We start from the raw sequence: 17,771 nt of genomic DNA, 5'->3' as shown, positions 1-17,771 counted from the left end.
TAAATCTGGGAAATAATTACAAAATATAAATAATTATAATTGCAACTAAATAGGTAAATTTATTAATATGAATTTTCAGAGTTTCTTATTGGGAAAACATTTTTTATGGGCGTACCTTATATTTGTTTAACATTTTTAAAATGCAATTCTCTGGTTATTAAGTATTTAAAATCATAGTTTTTGGATTGTTTTAATAGCTTAATAATTTATTTAATTTTAGGTCAGCTAAATTTTACATATTCCTACATTTTGTGGTTTGATTTTCCTAAAAATATTTATAAAATAATAAAATAAGATTAATAAATAATTTAACCATTTTTAATGTGGAGTCTAAAAAAAGAGTTAATTTATTTATAATTATTTTATGAACAGCTCACAATTAAATATCTATAAAAATGTGAATTAATAAGGTTAGATATCAATTATTGTATTTTATAATTTAATTTGTTTAAATATATTTAAGAAATTTTCTGTAAAATAAATACCCGTTCTGGTTGGGCATAATTTTTGTTAAGCAAAATATTTTTGGATTTTTCTATTAGGCTAACAAGGGATACCAAAGTTTCTTTTGGGGAAAAAACCTTTACATAATATAATATAAGTCCGAAATAAAATATAGTAATATTAATTGTAATAAATTTGATTAGGAATTTATTTTCCTTGAGTTATTACGATTTTCTTCCCATTTATTCTAAGGGCTAAGCGAAATGTCTAAAGATCTCTGTACTGTATAAATTATGTTATAATTTAATAAATAACTAATTCAATTATTTATTTATTAGTTTTAACGGAAATTCATATAAAATTATATCTTTTTTAGTACCAACTCCTCCTCCGCTTCCAACTGAACCCAAAATCTTTGGCTTGGATGCTGCTGTTGCTGCAGGGCACCTAAACCGAGGGCCCCCCCTCCACTCCGCAGAGCCAACAAAAAATATAAATATGAATATATAGCTCTATGGATTATCAAAAAATGTTTTGGGGCTCGTTGTCTTTGACTTGGAAGCGATTGGATTGATTGATTCACGAAAAATGCAAATGATGATGATGAGGTGTATTTCCTAAAAACGGCGTCGATTTGTTTGCCTTAGAAGTTTTTGTTTTACGCTATTATTGGTGCCTTGGTTGTGGTTGTTTTTGGTTTTTTCATCGCGTTTTTCAAGCCAATTTGTTGGCTCGGCGTGTAATTAGTCATTTTTATTTTCGACTAACTTTTCTTCGATTGATGGTCGCGGATGCGACTATATAAACGCCTGGACGTGGCCACAGACATCACAAATCAAGTAACGTTGACTAGCCGTTCGGTCGCAGGTTCCCCATCGAATTCCCCAATAAAAAACTCCAAATTAATTCAGCCATGAAGTGCGCCATTGTCCTCGTCTTCGCCGCCCTCTTCGCCGTTGTCCTGGCTGCCCCCGCTCCCGATGCGGAGGCCCAGATCCTGCGCCTGGAGTCCGATGTTCAGCCCGAGGGCTACAACTTTGCGTAAGTATCGAAATGTTCCAGCAGCTCTCAAGGATTAAGCTAATAGAAATGGCTCCAAAAAAGTGATATTTGTGATGTTTTCCAAAGACTATTGAAAAGATTGTGTTGAAAACTGTAATCAAGGATGTGCCAAAGCAATGCTTATAAGAATTTGTATTTGAAATCAAATTAATAGTTAAAAATGTGTTAGAATATATATCAATATTCCTAATCCAAAATCAAATTCCCCCTTTCACACAGTCTGGAGACCAGCGATGGCAAGAAGCACGAGGAGCAGGGACAGCTGAAGGATGTGGGCACTGAGCACGAGGCCATCGTTGTCCGCGGCTCCTACTCCTTTGTGGCCGATGATGGCCAGACCTACACCGTCAACTATGTGGCCGATGAGAATGGATTCCAGCCCGAGGGCGCCCATCTGCCCAATGTGCCCATCAGCAACTAAAGCGGATGTGCTAACCGAGAGCTGTTCTATTCTATAATGGTTTCTAGTTGATTATTAAATAAACGCGGCAAGAAAATCGAAACAAACTTGGATTATTTATTATTCATTTAGGGGGATATCACAAAAGGCTTTTATATTTATTTTTAAATAGCATATATTGCATACTTTTATTACATTTTTTATATCAAATTTTCACTTAGCTTGCATTGTAAAGTTAACCAAGAAAGTAACTTAAAGAATTACATTTATGGCTAACACATTTTTATCAAAGATTTAAACTGGGATAAGCCATAATTTCATATCTAAAAAGTTTGCTAAAATTAATGCTATATTAAATAATATTTATATTAATATTCTAGACAAAATCAATGAATATTTATGGATTTCCTATACTTCTAATGTTTTTTATTAGCATTATTTATTATAAATTATTAGCAGTGACCTATTTTTTTAATTTGATAATAATTTTCATATTTTTTTAAGGGTTTCTATTAACATTATTATTATATTATTTTAGCAGCGACCTATTTTATGATTTATTTTTGGTTTTCCCATATTTCTAAGGTTCTCTATTAGCATTATTATTATATTTTTTAAGCAGCGACCTATTTTTTGACATGATTTTTTATTTACATATTTTTCTAAGGGTCTCTATTAACATTATTATTATATTTTCCTTATCGTACTTTATCGCACTACCATTTTTTTAATATTAAATAAGTTTAAGTCTATTTTCTGGAGCTTAAATATATAACTAAAAGATATGCTTCCTTGACGTAAATTAATATTATTTTTTAATGTTTTTATTCCAAATGTATTTTAAGTAAGAAATGTTTTTTTTTTTTTTTTAATCTTGTACGTCTTTTTTCACTACAAGTAATATATCCCTTTTCAATTAGTCTTACCTGTGAATATCCAAAATAAAATTCCAAAACAAATGCAGTACAAAAACAAGAAAGAAAGCTAACTTTGGCCAGCCAAAGTTTGTATACCTTTGCAGGTGACAATTAAAATATATCATAAATAAGCCAAAAATGCATTAATTTCGATTCGGAAAGCAGTTTTGTGTTAGCTTTTATTAATTTAAAAAAACTGCATACCAAATTTAAAATTTTAAGAAATCAAAAATTTTGGCCATTTTTGCTAATTTTAATGATGTAACCCCTTATCAAATTTCGCAAAAATGGCCAAAAAAACGATTTCTTCCGGACATGTCTAGAAAGATTCCCCAGTTTATGCTGATCAAGAATATATATGGTTTATGGGGTCGGAAATGATTCCTTGACTTGGAAAAATATTATTTTGTATTATAAAATCGGATTTTTTATATTAAAAAACTTCTTGATTTATTTTAAATTAAAAATATCATAACTCGGCCAAAAGAACATTAATTTTAAATCGGAAAACTGTTCTGTGCAAGATTTTCTACAGTTAATAAATCTGCATACTTCATTTAAAAATTTTGAAAATTCAATTTTTTATCAAAATCAAAAATTTTAATGATGTAACCCCTTATAAAATTTTGCAAAAATGGCCAAAAAATCGATTTCTTCCTGACATATCTAGAAAGACTGCCCTGTTGATGCTGATCAAGAATATATATGGTTTATAGGGTCGGAAACGTCTCCTTCACTGCGTTGCAAACTTCTGACTGAAATTATAATACCCTGCAAGGGTATAATAAAAGTTGGGTCTATAAATCTTAATGTTTTACTATCTTAAGAATTATATCAAGCCAGCAAAAGATTTATTAAGATATTTATGAAAGCTAAATGCAGGTATTTAACACGTTATTTCAGTTTAATTTCTTCATGATTCAATACAATTAGCAGCTTAATTATTATAAATAATTAAAAAAAATAATAATAGTTCTACTGAACACCATTAACTTCATAAAATGTCTTGTTTAAAACTAATGGAAATCAAATAACTAAATCAATAAATAATTCATGAGAGTAAGTACTTAAAGCTTACAAAAGAAATGCTTAGAAATTTCTAAAAAAGAAAATAAACATTAAAAGGCTTTCCTCACCAGTTTTTCAATTCAACATAAAATCGTTAAGGAAATATAAAACACCTTTTTGGTAATTAAATGATATAACATGTGCGCGAATAAAGAAATAAAAACGTTTTTTTTTATTTCAAGCATGCAAAAGCGTCGTCTTGTGCAGCATTTATTTGAATGTTGAATGGGTAATGTGTGTGAATGTGTTAAATGAAACGATTTGATTTGAATTCGTCCGATGATTTTGGCTCTCGAAAGATCAGCGACCGGTGGTGGGTCCCCCGTCGCATCTCATCCCAGATGCAGCTCATCGGGGCTCAGGTTTTGCGGCGACAATAGTTTGACGCGCCAGTCCAGTTTGACCGGAAACAATGCTGAAATAACGATGCGCTCATCTACAGATCTACATAAATATTAGCAGAACTCATTTGTATGAATCCGTGCCACCTTTGACTTTTGCAATTCGCAAAATTCGCGAATTGAGCGATTTTAGCGAATTTTGCAAACTTTCGGCGCGTATAAAAGTCCCCGCCCAACTGCAGTGGAGCATCAGACAGTTCCCAGCTCTCTAACCAGCTCCACCATGAAGTTCCTCATCGTCTTTGTCGCCCTCTTCGCCATGGCCGTGGCCTTCCCTAGCGACTCCCAGATCGTTCGCCTGGACTCCGATGTTGGACCAGAGAAGTGGAGCTCCAACCTGGAGACCAGCGATGGAACCAGCATTAACCAGGATGGTGTCCTCAAGGATGTTGGCACCGAGCACGAGGCCGCCGTTGTCCACGGCTCCTTCTCCTGGGTTGATGAGAAGACCGGCGAGAAGTTCACCGTCACCTATGTGGCCGATGAGAACGGATACCAGCCCCAGGGCGCCCATCTGCCCGTGGCCCCAGTTGCTTAAATCAACTGTACGATCCTTGCGAGAAATTTGTTCATTCAGAGACTAAAATAAAATGATTGTTAATTGCAAATAACATGGCACTGAGTTTTTTAATTTTCTGCATCAAAAAAAAGGATATATCCTGTGTGGAATGCTAATGATGTTTGCTGGAAAATATAGGTATTTCTCTAGGGAGAAATAGCTGCTATTGGGATTAATTTTTATTACGCTTCTCTAAGAAGAAAAACCTTGCCATAAAAGCCAGTTGTGGCACCATCAAGTCAATAATTGAAATTAATTAATAATTTAATTTATATATATTTTTATTTATAAAAAAAACTTTGTTTCGAAGAGTTGAAAATGCTTTAAGCTTCTCTTGCCACGATTTCGGCATGCTCTTTTAGCCTGCGATTATTGGATATATTAAGAAATATAGTTTTATTCTTATAAATAATATAAAATATACAAAATTCTACACAGCAATATAGATATTATTACTTTGCTAAATTATAACATTTACCTTAGATTTATGTTTAGAGATTTTATTGTTCACACATGATCTTGATATTCAGAAATTGCTAGCAATTATTTTAAACTTCAAATTCAACTTTAAGCTATAGTGTTAAATATTTTTACAATTATAAATATTCTGGATCTTATTGCAGCCCTAATATATTCCATAAATATATTTGTAATATTTTAATATGTTTTAATAAGATTTAATTTCAATTTAAATAAATGTGGATAGGCTATTTTCTAACTTATGACTATTTTAAAATAAGGAAAAAATTTTTAATTTATATATAATTTATTTTAATAAATTAATTAAAATATGTTCTATTACATGGACTTAAATAAATATATTTTATTTTATTTATGGGACTTTTAATAAATTATAGTTGTAAAACCTAAAGCTAAATTGTTTTTTTCGTTAAATAAAATATGAATAATGATTATAAATATTTTCGTATAATGTCTTAAACATCATAAATTTAAAAAAAATAATAATAAATCAAAATCCTGAATATTATATACAAATAAATATAATTAAAGTTATTTTAGTCTATAAAAATTATTTAAAATATTCTTATGTAAATAAAGTAAAATAAAAAGCATCTAATAAATAAATATTTTCTAATTAATTATAAAAAATAAATATCTAAGCTATATGTGCTTTAAAGCATCTTTTAATTTCCAACAAATAAATAAAAATAACTCTCCAATTAGAGTATCCAACAATCTTGCATTCATTTAGACGCATTTATCTAAGCTTCGACATGACTTAAATGTGCACAACTTAAAATGCAAAACATGGGCTTGATCTTGGCCTTAGCCGCTCGCTGTTACCATGGCGGATGCACTGGCCCAGCTGGTTCGGCGACAATAGTGCGGATCCGACTTAGCTGCTGCCGCCTTTGGGTTTTGTGGTGCAGCCGCCGCTTTAGTTTCCAGTTAAACCGGAACAAATGCAAATAGATTGGCATAATTTTGGCGAATTTTGACAAATTTTGTTGCCGAATTTTTGCGAATTTGTGCGAATTTTCGGCAATTTGTGGCCAATTCACTCAATGCTACCTCACCTCTGACTTTTGCATTGTGCAAAGCGCGTATAAAAGTCCCCGCCCAACTGCAGTGGAGCATCAGACAGTTCCCAGCTCTCTAACCAGCTCCACCATGAAGTTCCTCATCGTCTTTGTCGCCCTCTTCGCCATGGCCGTGGCCTTCCCCAGCGACTCCCAGATCCTCCGCCAGGACTCCGATGTTGGACCAGAGAAGTGGAGCTCCACCCTGGAGACCAGCGATGGAACCAGCATCAACTATGATGGTGTTGTCAAGAATATCGGCTCAGAGCACGAGGCCGCCGTTGTCCACGGCTCCTACTCCTGGGTTGATGAGAAGACCGGCGAGAAGTTCACCGTCACCTATGTGGCCGATGAGAACGGATTCCAGCCCTCGGGCGCCCATCTGCCCGTGGCCCCAGTTGCTTAAATCACAACTGTCGATCCTTGCTAGAAATTTGTTCATTCAGAGACTAAAATAAAATGATTGTTAATTGCAAATAACTTGGCACTGAGTTTTTGAAGTTTTTGCATACAAAGGGATACATTGTACCAAGGAGTTTCTCAGAACGGACTTCGATGTCCTGGCCTACAAGATCTGGAAACTAGCAACTGAACCAGCATCAACCTGGATGTGGGAACCAACCACGAGGCCCCCATGGTTAAAGATCCTTCTCGTGGGTTGATAAGACCTTTGAGAAACTCACCGTCTCCTGTTTGGCCCACAAAAACAGTTGCTTAAACTTTCTTTGTCTTTCTGATAATTTCAGAGAATTGCCTTTATCATCACAACCGAAAGTCTCTTATAATCTCGACAAGGATTTACCTATCCTTTCTATACCTTCCTTTCCTATCGCCTTTTCTATGTTGTATACACTATAATCCCTTTCTGGTTATAAAAATTCCATTTGTGGCTTCCTTGCATTTCTTTTTCTCTTTTTATATAGCCATAAATATATAACCAATCTTTTCATTTTTCCTAAAATCCGAAAATAACAGCTATAAGCATATATTTATACCCTTGCAGGGTATTATAATTTCAGTCAGAAGTTTGCAACGCAGTGAAGGAGACGTTTCCGACCCTATAAAGTATATATATTCTTGATCAGCATCAACAGCCGAGTCGATCTAGCCATGTCCGTCTGTCCGTCTGTCCGTCTGTCCGTTTCTACGCAAACTAGTCCCTCAGTTTTAAAGCTATCTGAATGAAACTTTGCATAGAGTCTTCTATATACTCTCAGTGCTATATATGTCGGAACGGGCCGGATCGGACGACTATATCATATAGCTCCCATACAAATGTTCGATAAATTTTTAGAAAAAAAATTATAACTTGGCTGTTTTTCAATATTTTTGCATCATTTTTGAGATATGGCCATTTTATATTATTTCAGAATTTTGGTAAAAATTGTATGAAAATCGAACGACTATATCTTATAGCTGCCATAGGAACGATCGGAAAATTAATAGGAAAAAAATTATAACTTCGTTGTTTTTCAACATATTCTTATCTACTTTTAGATATAAGCTTCTTTTATTATTTCAGAATTTTTGTAAAAATTTTATGAAAATCGGACAACTATATCATACAGCTGCCATATAAACGATCGGTAAATGTGGAGAAAATGTAAAGCTGGGAATGTAAAACTGTAACTGTCAAACTGTAAACATAATAAGTATAGGTAAAATGTAATGAAACTCTATTTTGTGAGTGTTTTCAGCATTTAAATTTATAATATAAACATCAAAACCAATCTGCAAGGGTATACAAACTTCGGCATGCCGAAGTTAGCTTCCTTTCTTGTTTTGACATTAATTTTCTTTTTCCTTTTAAATTACTTTTATATAAACGCAAAGAGCAGTGTCATTTGTATTTGTTTATAGTTCTATTCGATCGAGAACAAACATGCATTGAATTTGATTTTTATTGCTAACAACCAAGTGATGATTGGTCCAAAAACAAAACCAAACCGCTCCTACTGAGGATATTCAGATCATCCGTGCGGAGTCCAATGTCGAACTCGAGGGCTACAATTTTGCGTAAGTGTCCTTCCAATCTGATTCACAAGGATTAAGCCTCCAGAAATGGCTCAAGAATCTTCTACATTGAACGGGAACACGTGATATTTTCGAGAAAACAAACAACTATTGAATGCCTGAATGTGCCAACGCTTTCCTTACTTTTAAAATATGTTCTACATTTTCAATACAATTCCCTAATGAAACCCATTTTCCTCCTTGCAGTTCGGAGACCAGCGATGGCACTTCAAAGCAGGAGTCGGGAGTGTTGACCAACCCTGGAGCCGAGAATGAGGCCATCGCCGTCAAGGGATCCTTCTCCTGGGTGGCTCCCGATGGCCAGACCTACACCGTGAACTACGTCGCCGATGAGAACGGTTTCCAGCCCTCCGGTGCTCATCTGCCTAAGTTTTAGGAGTTAAATAAATTGTTTATAAAAAAAGAAAACAGAAAATGTTTTAACGGGTGAAGGAAGGAAGAATACTATAAAGGACGGAAAACTGGACTGAAATTACTATTCATATATATGAAATGAAAACTTAAAAATAGAGTTCGTTATTAAAACTTATTTATGAAAAATCTATATTTATTCATGTATAAATTTATACATTTTTCTCTTTTAAGTAAGTTATTTCTACAAAGTTCTAAATCTGTTTCTATACCTATACATCCTTAACATTTCACAATGGAAACACACAAAATTAAACTCCTTTTTTCGGTTTTTTATTTATCAACTTAGCACTGTTCCTATTCGAGTCAGTTATGTATTCCATCATTATTAATAATAATTTATTATTAACATTGACTATACAAATTAAAGGTAAATTGGAACTTTAAACCTTATAAAATCCAACAATATTTTTCTGGAATACTGTTATACATTGTGGAGTTTAATAATTTTATTTATAGATTTAATTTCAATGTAATTTGTATAACATTATAATTTACTTGTATTTATTTTACAAGCATAAGGAAAAGTCTTGTGGTTTCTATCCTAGTTACTCAGTCAGTTTAAAAATTATGTCTTGAATTTGAAATTTATAAATGCTCATCCAGTTAAACATTTTGCAGATTGGAAATCCTTTAGGCACATTTTTAATGTTTTTAAAAAAACATAAAATATAAGTTTGATTTATGTGAATCCAATCAATCCCACTATACTTATGAATAATTAACAATTTTACCAAACAAAATTTTTAAATTGGTTGAAAATAATGCTAATGGTGCGCCCTTTTAGCATATAACTGATTGGATTTAAGAAACTATAACTTGCTGATCTAAATTTCAGTTTTAGTTATTTAAATAATTTATTTAATTTAAATAAATTAGTTAAAAATAAGTTAAACTGATAGATGGAACCCAATCCCCAGGTATTTGCACTGTCTTCTCGTTGAAAATCAAAAGATAGATAATTTCATTTTTTATAAACAATTTATTTAACTTCTAAAACTTAGGCCTCAGGGGCAACGGGCAGATGGGCAGCGGAGGGCTGAAAACCGTTCTCATCGGCGATGTAGTTAACGGTGTAGGTCTGGCCATCGGGAGCCACCCAGGAGAAGGATCCCTTGACGGCGATGGCCTCATTCTCGGTTCCAGCGTTCTTCAGCTCTCCCTGCTCCTGCTTTGAAGTGCCATCGCTGGTCTCCAAACTGTAAGGGGGAAAATGGGCTTCATTAGGGATTTGTATTGAAAATGTAGAACATATTTTAAAAGTAAGGATAGCGTTGGCACATTCAGGCTTTCAATAGATGTTTGTTTTCTCGAAAATATCACAAGTGTTCCCGTTCAATGTAGAAGATTCTTGAGCCAGGCTTAATCCTTATGATCCAGATTGGAAGGACACTTACGCATAACTGAAGCCATCGGGTCTGACATCGGAATCCGATCGAAGGACCGTAGCTTCTGGAGCAGCAGGAGCGGCCACGGCCACGGCGAAGAGGGCGGCGAAGGCAAGAACGACGGCGAATTTCATGGTGAAGGTTAAGGCGTTGATCGTTGAAGACTCAAAGATTACTAAAGTATCTAGGCCTATAGCCCGCCTATTTATAGTCCGAGCATTTAAGGCCCAAACATAGGCCTAAAAACTTGTTTGATTTTAATGGCTAAACGCAGACAGACTTTAGCTTAAAGTGGTTCATAATTTTGGTTGATAAAATATGTGCATGAAAATTAGCTCCGAAGTCTATAGAAACCGAAAGCCTAAATAGTCGTGGGTTCAACAGGAAAGTGTTTCGCTTTTATATGTCTAGAATGAGTATTAAATGATTCTTTGATATAGTGTCGAGTTCTGATACTCGTCTGAATCGATTGATTTGATGGTCTGTTTGGCTTTTTCTGGTGGAGATTCAATTAACACCAAGCGAAGTGACTTCAAGTGTTAATTGCATTAGTCTCTTTCTGGTCTGTAGACCTATAAAAGGCTTACCTCCGGGAATCAATACCTCAGTAAGCTGTTAAAAATTACCCAAAAAACCCACAAGATGAAGTGCATCCTCGTGTTCGCCTGCCTTTCGTTGGCCCTCTGCCTGGCCGCTCCCGCTCCGGAAGCCGAGATCGTGAATTTGGCCTCCGAGGTCAATGCCGATAGCTACAATTACAACTTTGAGACCAGCGATGGCACCAAGCAGGAGCAGCACGGCAGCCTGAAGAATCTGGGCCCCGAGGAGGATGCCCTTCAGGTGGCCGGCTCCTTTAGCTATGTGGGCGACGATGGACAGACCTACTCCATTACCTATGTGGCCGATGAGAATGGATTCCAGCCCCAGGGAGCCCACATTCCCCAGGCCCCCTAAGCTGGGTCTTAGTACTTAGATCCTTGTACATAAACTAGAGTGGAGGGTAAAAGCTAAAAGAAAGAGGTTTTTGAACCAAGAAAAGAGTATTGTTGGAACACTGAAACAAAACACTGTTATTAGATTTTATATTTGAATATTAAATAAAGAATTCATTGAGATATGCGAAAGTTTAATTAGCAAACTTTAAAGATGTGATTTCATTATTATAATTACCACAAAATCTTGGCTATGAAATCCATAGAACATCCTTTGTCACACCCAAAAGAAAACCACCATTATTTCGAGAATCAAAAGATCGGCTTTAATGCGAGTAACAAGGAATAGAGAAACAATGCACGACACTGACTTGACTGACTGACTGACTGACTGACTGATCACTAACTAACCTTAAAGGCCAACAACTGACCGACTTGGCCAACTGCCACGGGACGAGGGACAGCTGACAGCGGCCAGGACCTTAGCACCTCACTCTATGGCCGGGGATGGGGTTTTATTAATATTTTTTGTATTTTTTGAGGCCGCCTCTACTTGGGCAGATGGGCGCCCTCCGGCTGGAAACCGTTCTCGTCGGCCACAAAGTTAATGGTGTACGTCTGACCGTCGGGAGCCACCCAGCTGACAGAGCCACGAATGGAGATGGATTCATTCTCAGTGCCCGCATTGTTGACCACACCCTCCTCTGTGCGGCTAGTGCCATCGCTGAGCTTGTAGCTGAACTTGTAGCCGCCGAGGCCGATGTTCTCTGACTCGTACTCCACCACCTCCACGTCGCCCTGGGGCCGGGCGCTGGCCACAGCCAGAAGCAGGGCCATCGAGCCAACGACTAGCATCTGGAAGGAGGAGCAGGCGAGGGAGGTTAGAGGTTATCCTGTTCTGATTATCCTGCGAAGTGATCGATATCCACTGCACGGCAGTCCTACCAATTTCATCATGTTGGTGTTCGGTTTGCGTTCTCGGGGATTTGCTGGCACACTAACTGGCGGCTGTCTAATGGTGGCTCTGTAACGCTGGCCACTGCATTTTATACTGCACCGCGCAGCCGCATTTGCCAACGTCATAAATTTGCACAATTGTCGAAGAAGCCAGTGCGCCAGTGCCGGCTAAATGTTTTTCTCTACAAGTATTTTTCTTATTTTTTTGTATTTTTTTTTTTTTACTTTTTCAATTGCCAGCGATGCACCGGAGTCGCCAAAGTCGCTGCGACAAGTAACATTTAAAGCGGCTTTGTGCCGCGGCATACTCATCCTAAGGTATTACTATTATCGCTCTGCACCCACACTCGAAAAAGTTAGATTCAATATAGACAGGCTGCGGAAAAAAGCACGCTTCTCCGGTAAGTGTTCTACCTGTAATTTATCTATAATTTTCGATTTATGTAATTGCTTTTTTTAATTGCCATTTTCAGTACATTTTTAACAAGCAGTAATTGATTTTGCCAGGAAAACGTCTAGATAACTTTTGTTAAAGGAACTTAAAGATTTATAAGAACGTAAAATATTAAAAAAAACTAAATTAAATTAAAAATTTGAATAAATCTAATTACTTGCTTTAAAAAAGAAGTTTTCTTATGATATTTCACGTAATTTTTTGAGTATTATTTTTTAATATTATCAAGGAACAAGTTATATACTTCAAGTATGAAATGAAAATGATATAATATATAGATTTTTATATAAATATTTGATATAAATCAAATCAATCGAATCATTCGAGTCCCAGAACTCAACATTATATAAAAGAATCATTTAATACTTATTCTAGATGTATAAAAGCGAAACACTTTCCTGATGAAGCCACGACTATCTAGGCTTTCGGTTTCTATAGACTTCGGAGCTAATTTTCATGCACATATTTTATCAGCCAAAATTATGAACCACTTTAAGCTTAATTTTTTAGACCTATGTTTGGGCCTAAAATGCTCGGACTATAAATAAGCGGGCTATAGGCCTAGATATTTTAGTAATCTTTGAGTCTTCAACGATCAACGCCTTAACCTTCACCATGAAATTCACCGTCGTCCTTGCCTTCGCTGCCCTCTTCGCCGTGGCCATGGCCGCTCCTGCTGCTCCGGAAGCTACTGTCCTCCGTTCGGAGTCCGATGTCGGACCCGAGGGCTACAATTATGCGTAAGTGTCTTTCCAATCAGGATCATAAGGATTAAGCCTGGCTCAAGAATCTTCTACATTGAACGGGAACACTTGTGATATTTTCGAGAAAACAAACTACTATTGAATGCCTGGATGTGCCTTGCTTTTCCCAATTGTAATATAAAGCGTATTATTTAATTAGTTTAAAATATGTTCTACATACAAATCCCTAATGAAACCCATTTTCCTCCTTACAGTTTGGAGACCAGCGATGGCACTTCAAAGCAGGAGCAGGGACAGCTGAAAAACATTGGAACCGAGAATGAGGCCATCGCCGTCAAGGGAACCTTCTCCTACGTGGGTGATGATGGCCAGATCTACACCGTCAACTACATCGCCGATGAGAACGGTTTCCAGCCCTCCGGTGCTCATCTGCCCGTCGCCTAAGTTTTAGAAGTTAAATAAATTGTTTATAAAAAACGAAATTACTTATCTTTTGACTTTCATCGAGAAGACAGTTGACAATTGACTTTGTTGAGTATTATTTTTTTAATATTATCAAGGAATAAGTTATATACCTCAAGTATGAAATAAAAATGATATATAGATTTTAATATAAATATTTTATATAATATATTATTATTATATTTAAAAAGATATTTCAAGTGTTTTAAAAAACTCAAAATATACAAAAAAATAAATAAAAACTAAATATTTAGCTTGCAAATAAGTATTCTGAATATAAGTTATCTTAAATATTTTTGTTTTTGTATTAAATGATGATTTGAAATTCAATCTCCCACAAATTATAGCCTTAAATATATCGAAACTGTATAGGTTTCCACATTTTCTCCCAGTGACAGACTCCAAAAAGTTCAAGATGATGTATTGGGGGAAAAGGTTGCTCACCGAATTGGCCAGCCACCGGGGGAATACCTCAGTCAGAACCCTGGGAAGCCAGAAACAGAAACAGAACCAGATCTGCCTTCCAGCAGCCAATTCATAAACTTTAAATCCACGTAAGGCAATCCACGGAACTAAGTTCAAGTGCTGTCAACGGCAATTTGCAGGGCAGCAAGTTCAAGACACGGAGACGGAGACGGTGGCGAGCTGGAGAATGAGCCATGTGTGATGGCCAAAGTGCATGCATACTTTGGTGGCGGAGATGGTGGAACCGCAAGTTGACTTTTGGCATATGCAACGGCCTTTACAGATTGATGTGCCTGCCTGCCCGGTAACAAGCGCCAAAAGCAGCTGGAAATAAAAATAAAAAATACATCGAATAACCTACAACTACACAACGCTCTCGCATGCAATTTAAATCTCGGTTTTGACTTTTGTTGTTTTTTCTGTCTGACTCTCGGTTTCTGTTTCTGTTTGCCAATTTATGCCACCTTCGTTGACCGCTACAGGCCGGCTACTTCGATCCGGTCATTCGGGTTTTCGGCCACTGATTGACCACGGTTGTGTTCTGTGTACCATCCTCCTTCACCAGCCTATGGATGTGACCCATGAATTGCCCGCCAACTGTGCCATCAACGTCTTCATCTTTGGGTTGCTATCGAATGGGTGTTGTACATGGTTATTTTGGCATTTCCTCAAATGCCTTACGAGAGATCTATTCTTATGGCAGCCTGGGCCTTTGACATTTTGACCATTTTTCCACTTGATTTTATTCCTTGAAAATGTTAAAAATTAGCAGGTGAATAATTAAATTAAAGCACTAAATAAGAAAGAAAATAAAACATATATTATAGATAGATATTTTCTCAGAAAACTAAAATTGGCAATGATAAAAGTAAACACCAAAAATAATAAATATAAATATATTTAAAAGTAAACTTGTAACTCCATAATTAATGTGAATGCTCCCCCTAAATGAACTAATAAATTAAAGACTTAATTAATTGGGTTAGGCCGCCGCCTACGACTTGAACTTGAGCAGCACATGGAGGGGCCCTTGAAAATGGATCTGAATCCATTCATTTCGTGACTGCATAATATTTATAACTCGCATTTGGGTCTCTCGTGGGTCTCTCTTTCCATGGCGTGGCTTTTTGGAGGGCATCTGCAACGGCTGCTGCATTTATCATGCTGGATTTGCATAATTAATCTGGCTTTGATCGATCGCTGCTAGTGCTAATCATTTGCTTCAGGGGGGGCGTTGTCATTCACACATTTCGACGATGTTCTTCCTTATCGAAATGTATATAGTTTTTTTGTGCAAAATATATATATATATATATAGAAAATCATTTACATAACTGTTCTAATCAAGACACAATCGACAGGTTTTTTAGCTGTCGCTTTCAATACACAAATATACAAGACCAGACTCTGGCCCATACAATAGATATTTATGTAGATGCGTCTTCACATTTACGTCTTCAAGGTCAGCGCCAGATGCTGCTCCATCGTCTGCTGTCCAGCTGTCCGTCTCTTGCTCTCTGTCCCTCCATTGGTCCAGCGGTCCATCTGCCCATTCAGCTGCCGATTTGGCCTGACTTTCGAGCGTTGCCAACGCGCGTACGCACCTTGCCGAACTTGGTAAGACCGGCTTCGGATTGGTTTTTTGGGGACTCAAATGCACTGGGAAAAATACTAAATAATTTTTAAAAATATAAGATTTTTGAATAAACTTGAGTTTGATATATTTTTCATAAAGATTTGACCTTTAAATTAATATTATTTTGCTTTAAAAATAGAGTTTTATTTGTTAAGAAATGGTAATAAAGTTTATTAGTCGGATTTAATTTAAATATTAATATAAAATAAAATTTATTAATAAAAATTAATAATTAAAATATTAATATAAAATTAATAAATAAATAATAAAGTATTATTTTAAGATTCATTTAAATTGTTAAATAAAACTTATTAATTTATTAATTTTATATTAATATAAAATAATATTTATAAATAAAAATCAATAATTAAAATATTAATATAAAATTAATAAATTAATAAGTTTTATTTAACGTATTCAATTAATATTAAAATAATACTTTTTTAATTTAATTCTAGTTTAAATTTTTCTGAATAATGAATTATTTTCATTGCCTAAAATAAATTCCCCAAAAATCTCTTAAATATTTTTAACCCATTTCTAAACAAAAAAATTCCTAAAAAAAATTAATAAATATTTTTCTTAGTGTACTCTTCAGCTGAAATCGAAGATTCCGTTTCGGGTTTTTGCCCGTTTTCACGTTCAGCTCTCGTCTCCTCTTCAACTGGGTCTGCGAAATTAGCACTTGAACGTTAATGGCAATGTTTTAATAGCCGGTCCCTCGCCGGCTCTAGCCCCGTCGTCAGCCCCCCATTTAAATATGTAAATGTCACATTGCTGTTGTTTTTTCATTTCTTTTTTATCACTATGACCAGCGCTCGTTTCGTAATATTTGCATTTAGCAAAAAGAGCAAAAAAAAAAAAAAAAAACACACAAATTCTTCGGCTGACACCTGACATTCAGAATCGTGCGTATAATTTAATTTTATTGCAGACTTTGACTATATTTGTTTGAATGCAACGCATCTTGGGTCCCCAAAACTCTGACGGAACGATTGATTGCCGTGAATAGTCATTAAAGTGTGTGTTTTTGTTTAGCACAGCAGGTTTTTTGCTTTTTTGTGTCATTAAATAACCAGAATGATGCCAATAAAATAGCTTTAGAATTCCTCCTAAGCGGAAGAGGGTTTTCCTTGCGTTTAAAAAATACTAGAGATAATAATAATACATTTTTAGATAACATAAATATTTTTAAAAATTAAAGAGTTATATATTTATATAATAGAATTTGTTTTCCCAGGGAAATCACATGTTTTCAGATTTATGGGCTGACATTTCTTAAACTCAAACGAGTTCGTCGTTCTCAAGTCTTTTTAGGCAGCAAATCGAATGACTTAGGCTAAAAACTTGACTTCGGATTGCTGAAGCTTTTATTGCTACATACCTTTAGGCGTTTTAAAAATGTGGGATTAATTTAATAAATTTATAGTTTACATACTTTTAAGAGTATACAAATAAAAATGATTTATTTTAAACTTTATTACATTTTCTTTGTTAATATATTAAGTAAATAAAATAAGAACCTTTTTATAATATTTTATTTTTAATTCAAACATTTAAAATTCGGAGAAAAAAAATATAACATATTTTATTAACTAAAAAACAAAAATATTAACTTTATCTAAAATAAATTTTATTTATTTTTATCGATAAAAGATAAATGCATTATGATATTAATCGATTTTGGTAAAATTTAGTTGTACTTATAAACATATTCTTGATTTATTTGTTAAATATTTATATAGAGTAAATTATTTTTTAGGGATTTTAATATGAATATAATAATTAACATTAATTTTTAGAGATTTAATTAAAACAAGGCACTGAAAGGCTGCAAGTTTTACCAAAGTACTAGCTTTATTTAACATATAAAAAAATATTAAATATTACAAAAAACCTATCGATATTTATTGTGAGTTTTCCGGGCTTTTTGTTT

At 34.8% G+C, this 17,771-nt stretch overlaps 8 protein-coding genes across 8 annotated transcripts; 6 read left to right on the top strand and 2 right to left on the bottom strand.

The window, feature by feature from the left end:
* The first annotated feature begins 1,292 nt into the window (after positions 1-1,292).
* LOC108071573 (larval cuticle protein 65Ag1-like) lies at positions 1,293-1,993 on the top strand. The gene is made up of 2 exons (XM_017162354.2): positions 1,293-1,485; positions 1,726-1,993. Exons 1-2 carry the CDS (start codon positions 1,358-1,360, stop codon positions 1,925-1,927), a joined length of 330 nt encoding a protein of 109 aa, XP_017017843.2. The 5' UTR covers positions 1,293-1,357; the 3' UTR covers positions 1,928-1,993.
* Positions 1,994-4,493: 2,500 nt separating this feature from the next.
* On the top strand, positions 4,494-4,903 carry LOC108071615 (larval cuticle protein 65Ab1-like). Its single transcript, XM_017162398.2, has one exon. It carries the CDS (start codon positions 4,516-4,518, stop codon positions 4,828-4,830), a length of 315 nt encoding a protein of 104 aa, XP_017017887.1. The 5' UTR covers positions 4,494-4,515; the 3' UTR covers positions 4,831-4,903.
* Positions 4,904-6,461: 1,558 nt separating this feature from the next.
* LOC108071616 (larval cuticle protein 65Ab1-like) lies at positions 6,462-6,798 on the top strand. The gene has a single exon (XM_017162399.2). It carries the CDS (start codon positions 6,484-6,486, stop codon positions 6,796-6,798), a length of 315 nt encoding a protein of 104 aa, XP_017017888.1. The 5' UTR covers positions 6,462-6,483.
* Positions 6,799-8,334: 1,536 nt separating this feature from the next.
* LOC108071574 (larval cuticle protein 65Ag1-like) lies at positions 8,335-8,802 on the top strand (the record flags this gene model as incomplete). Its single annotated transcript, XM_017162355.1, has 2 exons — positions 8,335-8,408; positions 8,613-8,802. Coding segments are annotated over 2 exons (264 nt in total), but the record flags the coding sequence as incomplete, so codon positions are not given.
* A 1,035-nt stretch (positions 8,803-9,837) lies between these two features.
* On the bottom strand, positions 9,838-10,393 carry LOC108071603 (larval cuticle protein 65Ag1-like). The gene is made up of 2 exons (XM_017162384.2): positions 10,235-10,393; positions 9,838-10,036 (listed from the first exon to the last, which is right to left on the bottom strand). Exons 1-2 carry the CDS (start codon positions 10,357-10,359, stop codon positions 9,838-9,840), a joined length of 324 nt encoding a protein of 107 aa, XP_017017873.1. The 5' UTR covers positions 10,360-10,393.
* A 465-nt stretch (positions 10,394-10,858) lies between these two features.
* Lcp65Aa lies at positions 10,859-11,340 on the top strand. The gene has a single exon (XM_017162395.2). The coding sequence runs from the start codon at positions 10,868-10,870 to the stop codon at positions 11,177-11,179; it is 312 nt and encodes a 103-aa protein (XP_017017884.1). The 5' UTR covers positions 10,859-10,867; the 3' UTR covers positions 11,180-11,340.
* A 139-nt stretch (positions 11,341-11,479) lies between these two features.
* Acp65Aa (Adult cuticle protein 65Aa) lies at positions 11,480-12,171 on the bottom strand. The gene is made up of 2 exons (XM_017162389.2): positions 12,103-12,171; positions 11,480-12,012 (listed from the first exon to the last, which is right to left on the bottom strand). Exons 1-2 carry the CDS (start codon positions 12,112-12,114, stop codon positions 11,707-11,709), a joined length of 318 nt encoding a protein of 105 aa, XP_017017878.1. The 5' UTR covers positions 12,115-12,171; the 3' UTR covers positions 11,480-11,706.
* A 989-nt stretch (positions 12,172-13,160) lies between these two features.
* Positions 13,161-13,716, top strand: LOC108071591 (larval cuticle protein 65Ag1-like). The gene is made up of 2 exons (XM_017162372.2): positions 13,161-13,308; positions 13,527-13,716. Exons 1-2 carry the CDS (start codon positions 13,184-13,186, stop codon positions 13,714-13,716), a joined length of 315 nt encoding a protein of 104 aa, XP_017017861.1. The 5' UTR covers positions 13,161-13,183.
* The last annotated feature ends 4,055 nt before the right edge of the window (positions 13,717-17,771 follow it).

The sequence above is a fragment of the Drosophila kikkawai genome, chromosome 3L, assembly GCF_030179895.1.
Source record: "Drosophila kikkawai strain 14028-0561.14 chromosome 3L, DkikHiC1v2, whole genome shotgun sequence".
Classification (NCBI taxonomy): domain Eukaryota; kingdom Metazoa; phylum Arthropoda; class Insecta; order Diptera; family Drosophilidae; genus Drosophila; species Drosophila kikkawai.
This window is presented reverse-complemented; position numbering and strand designations above follow the sequence as displayed.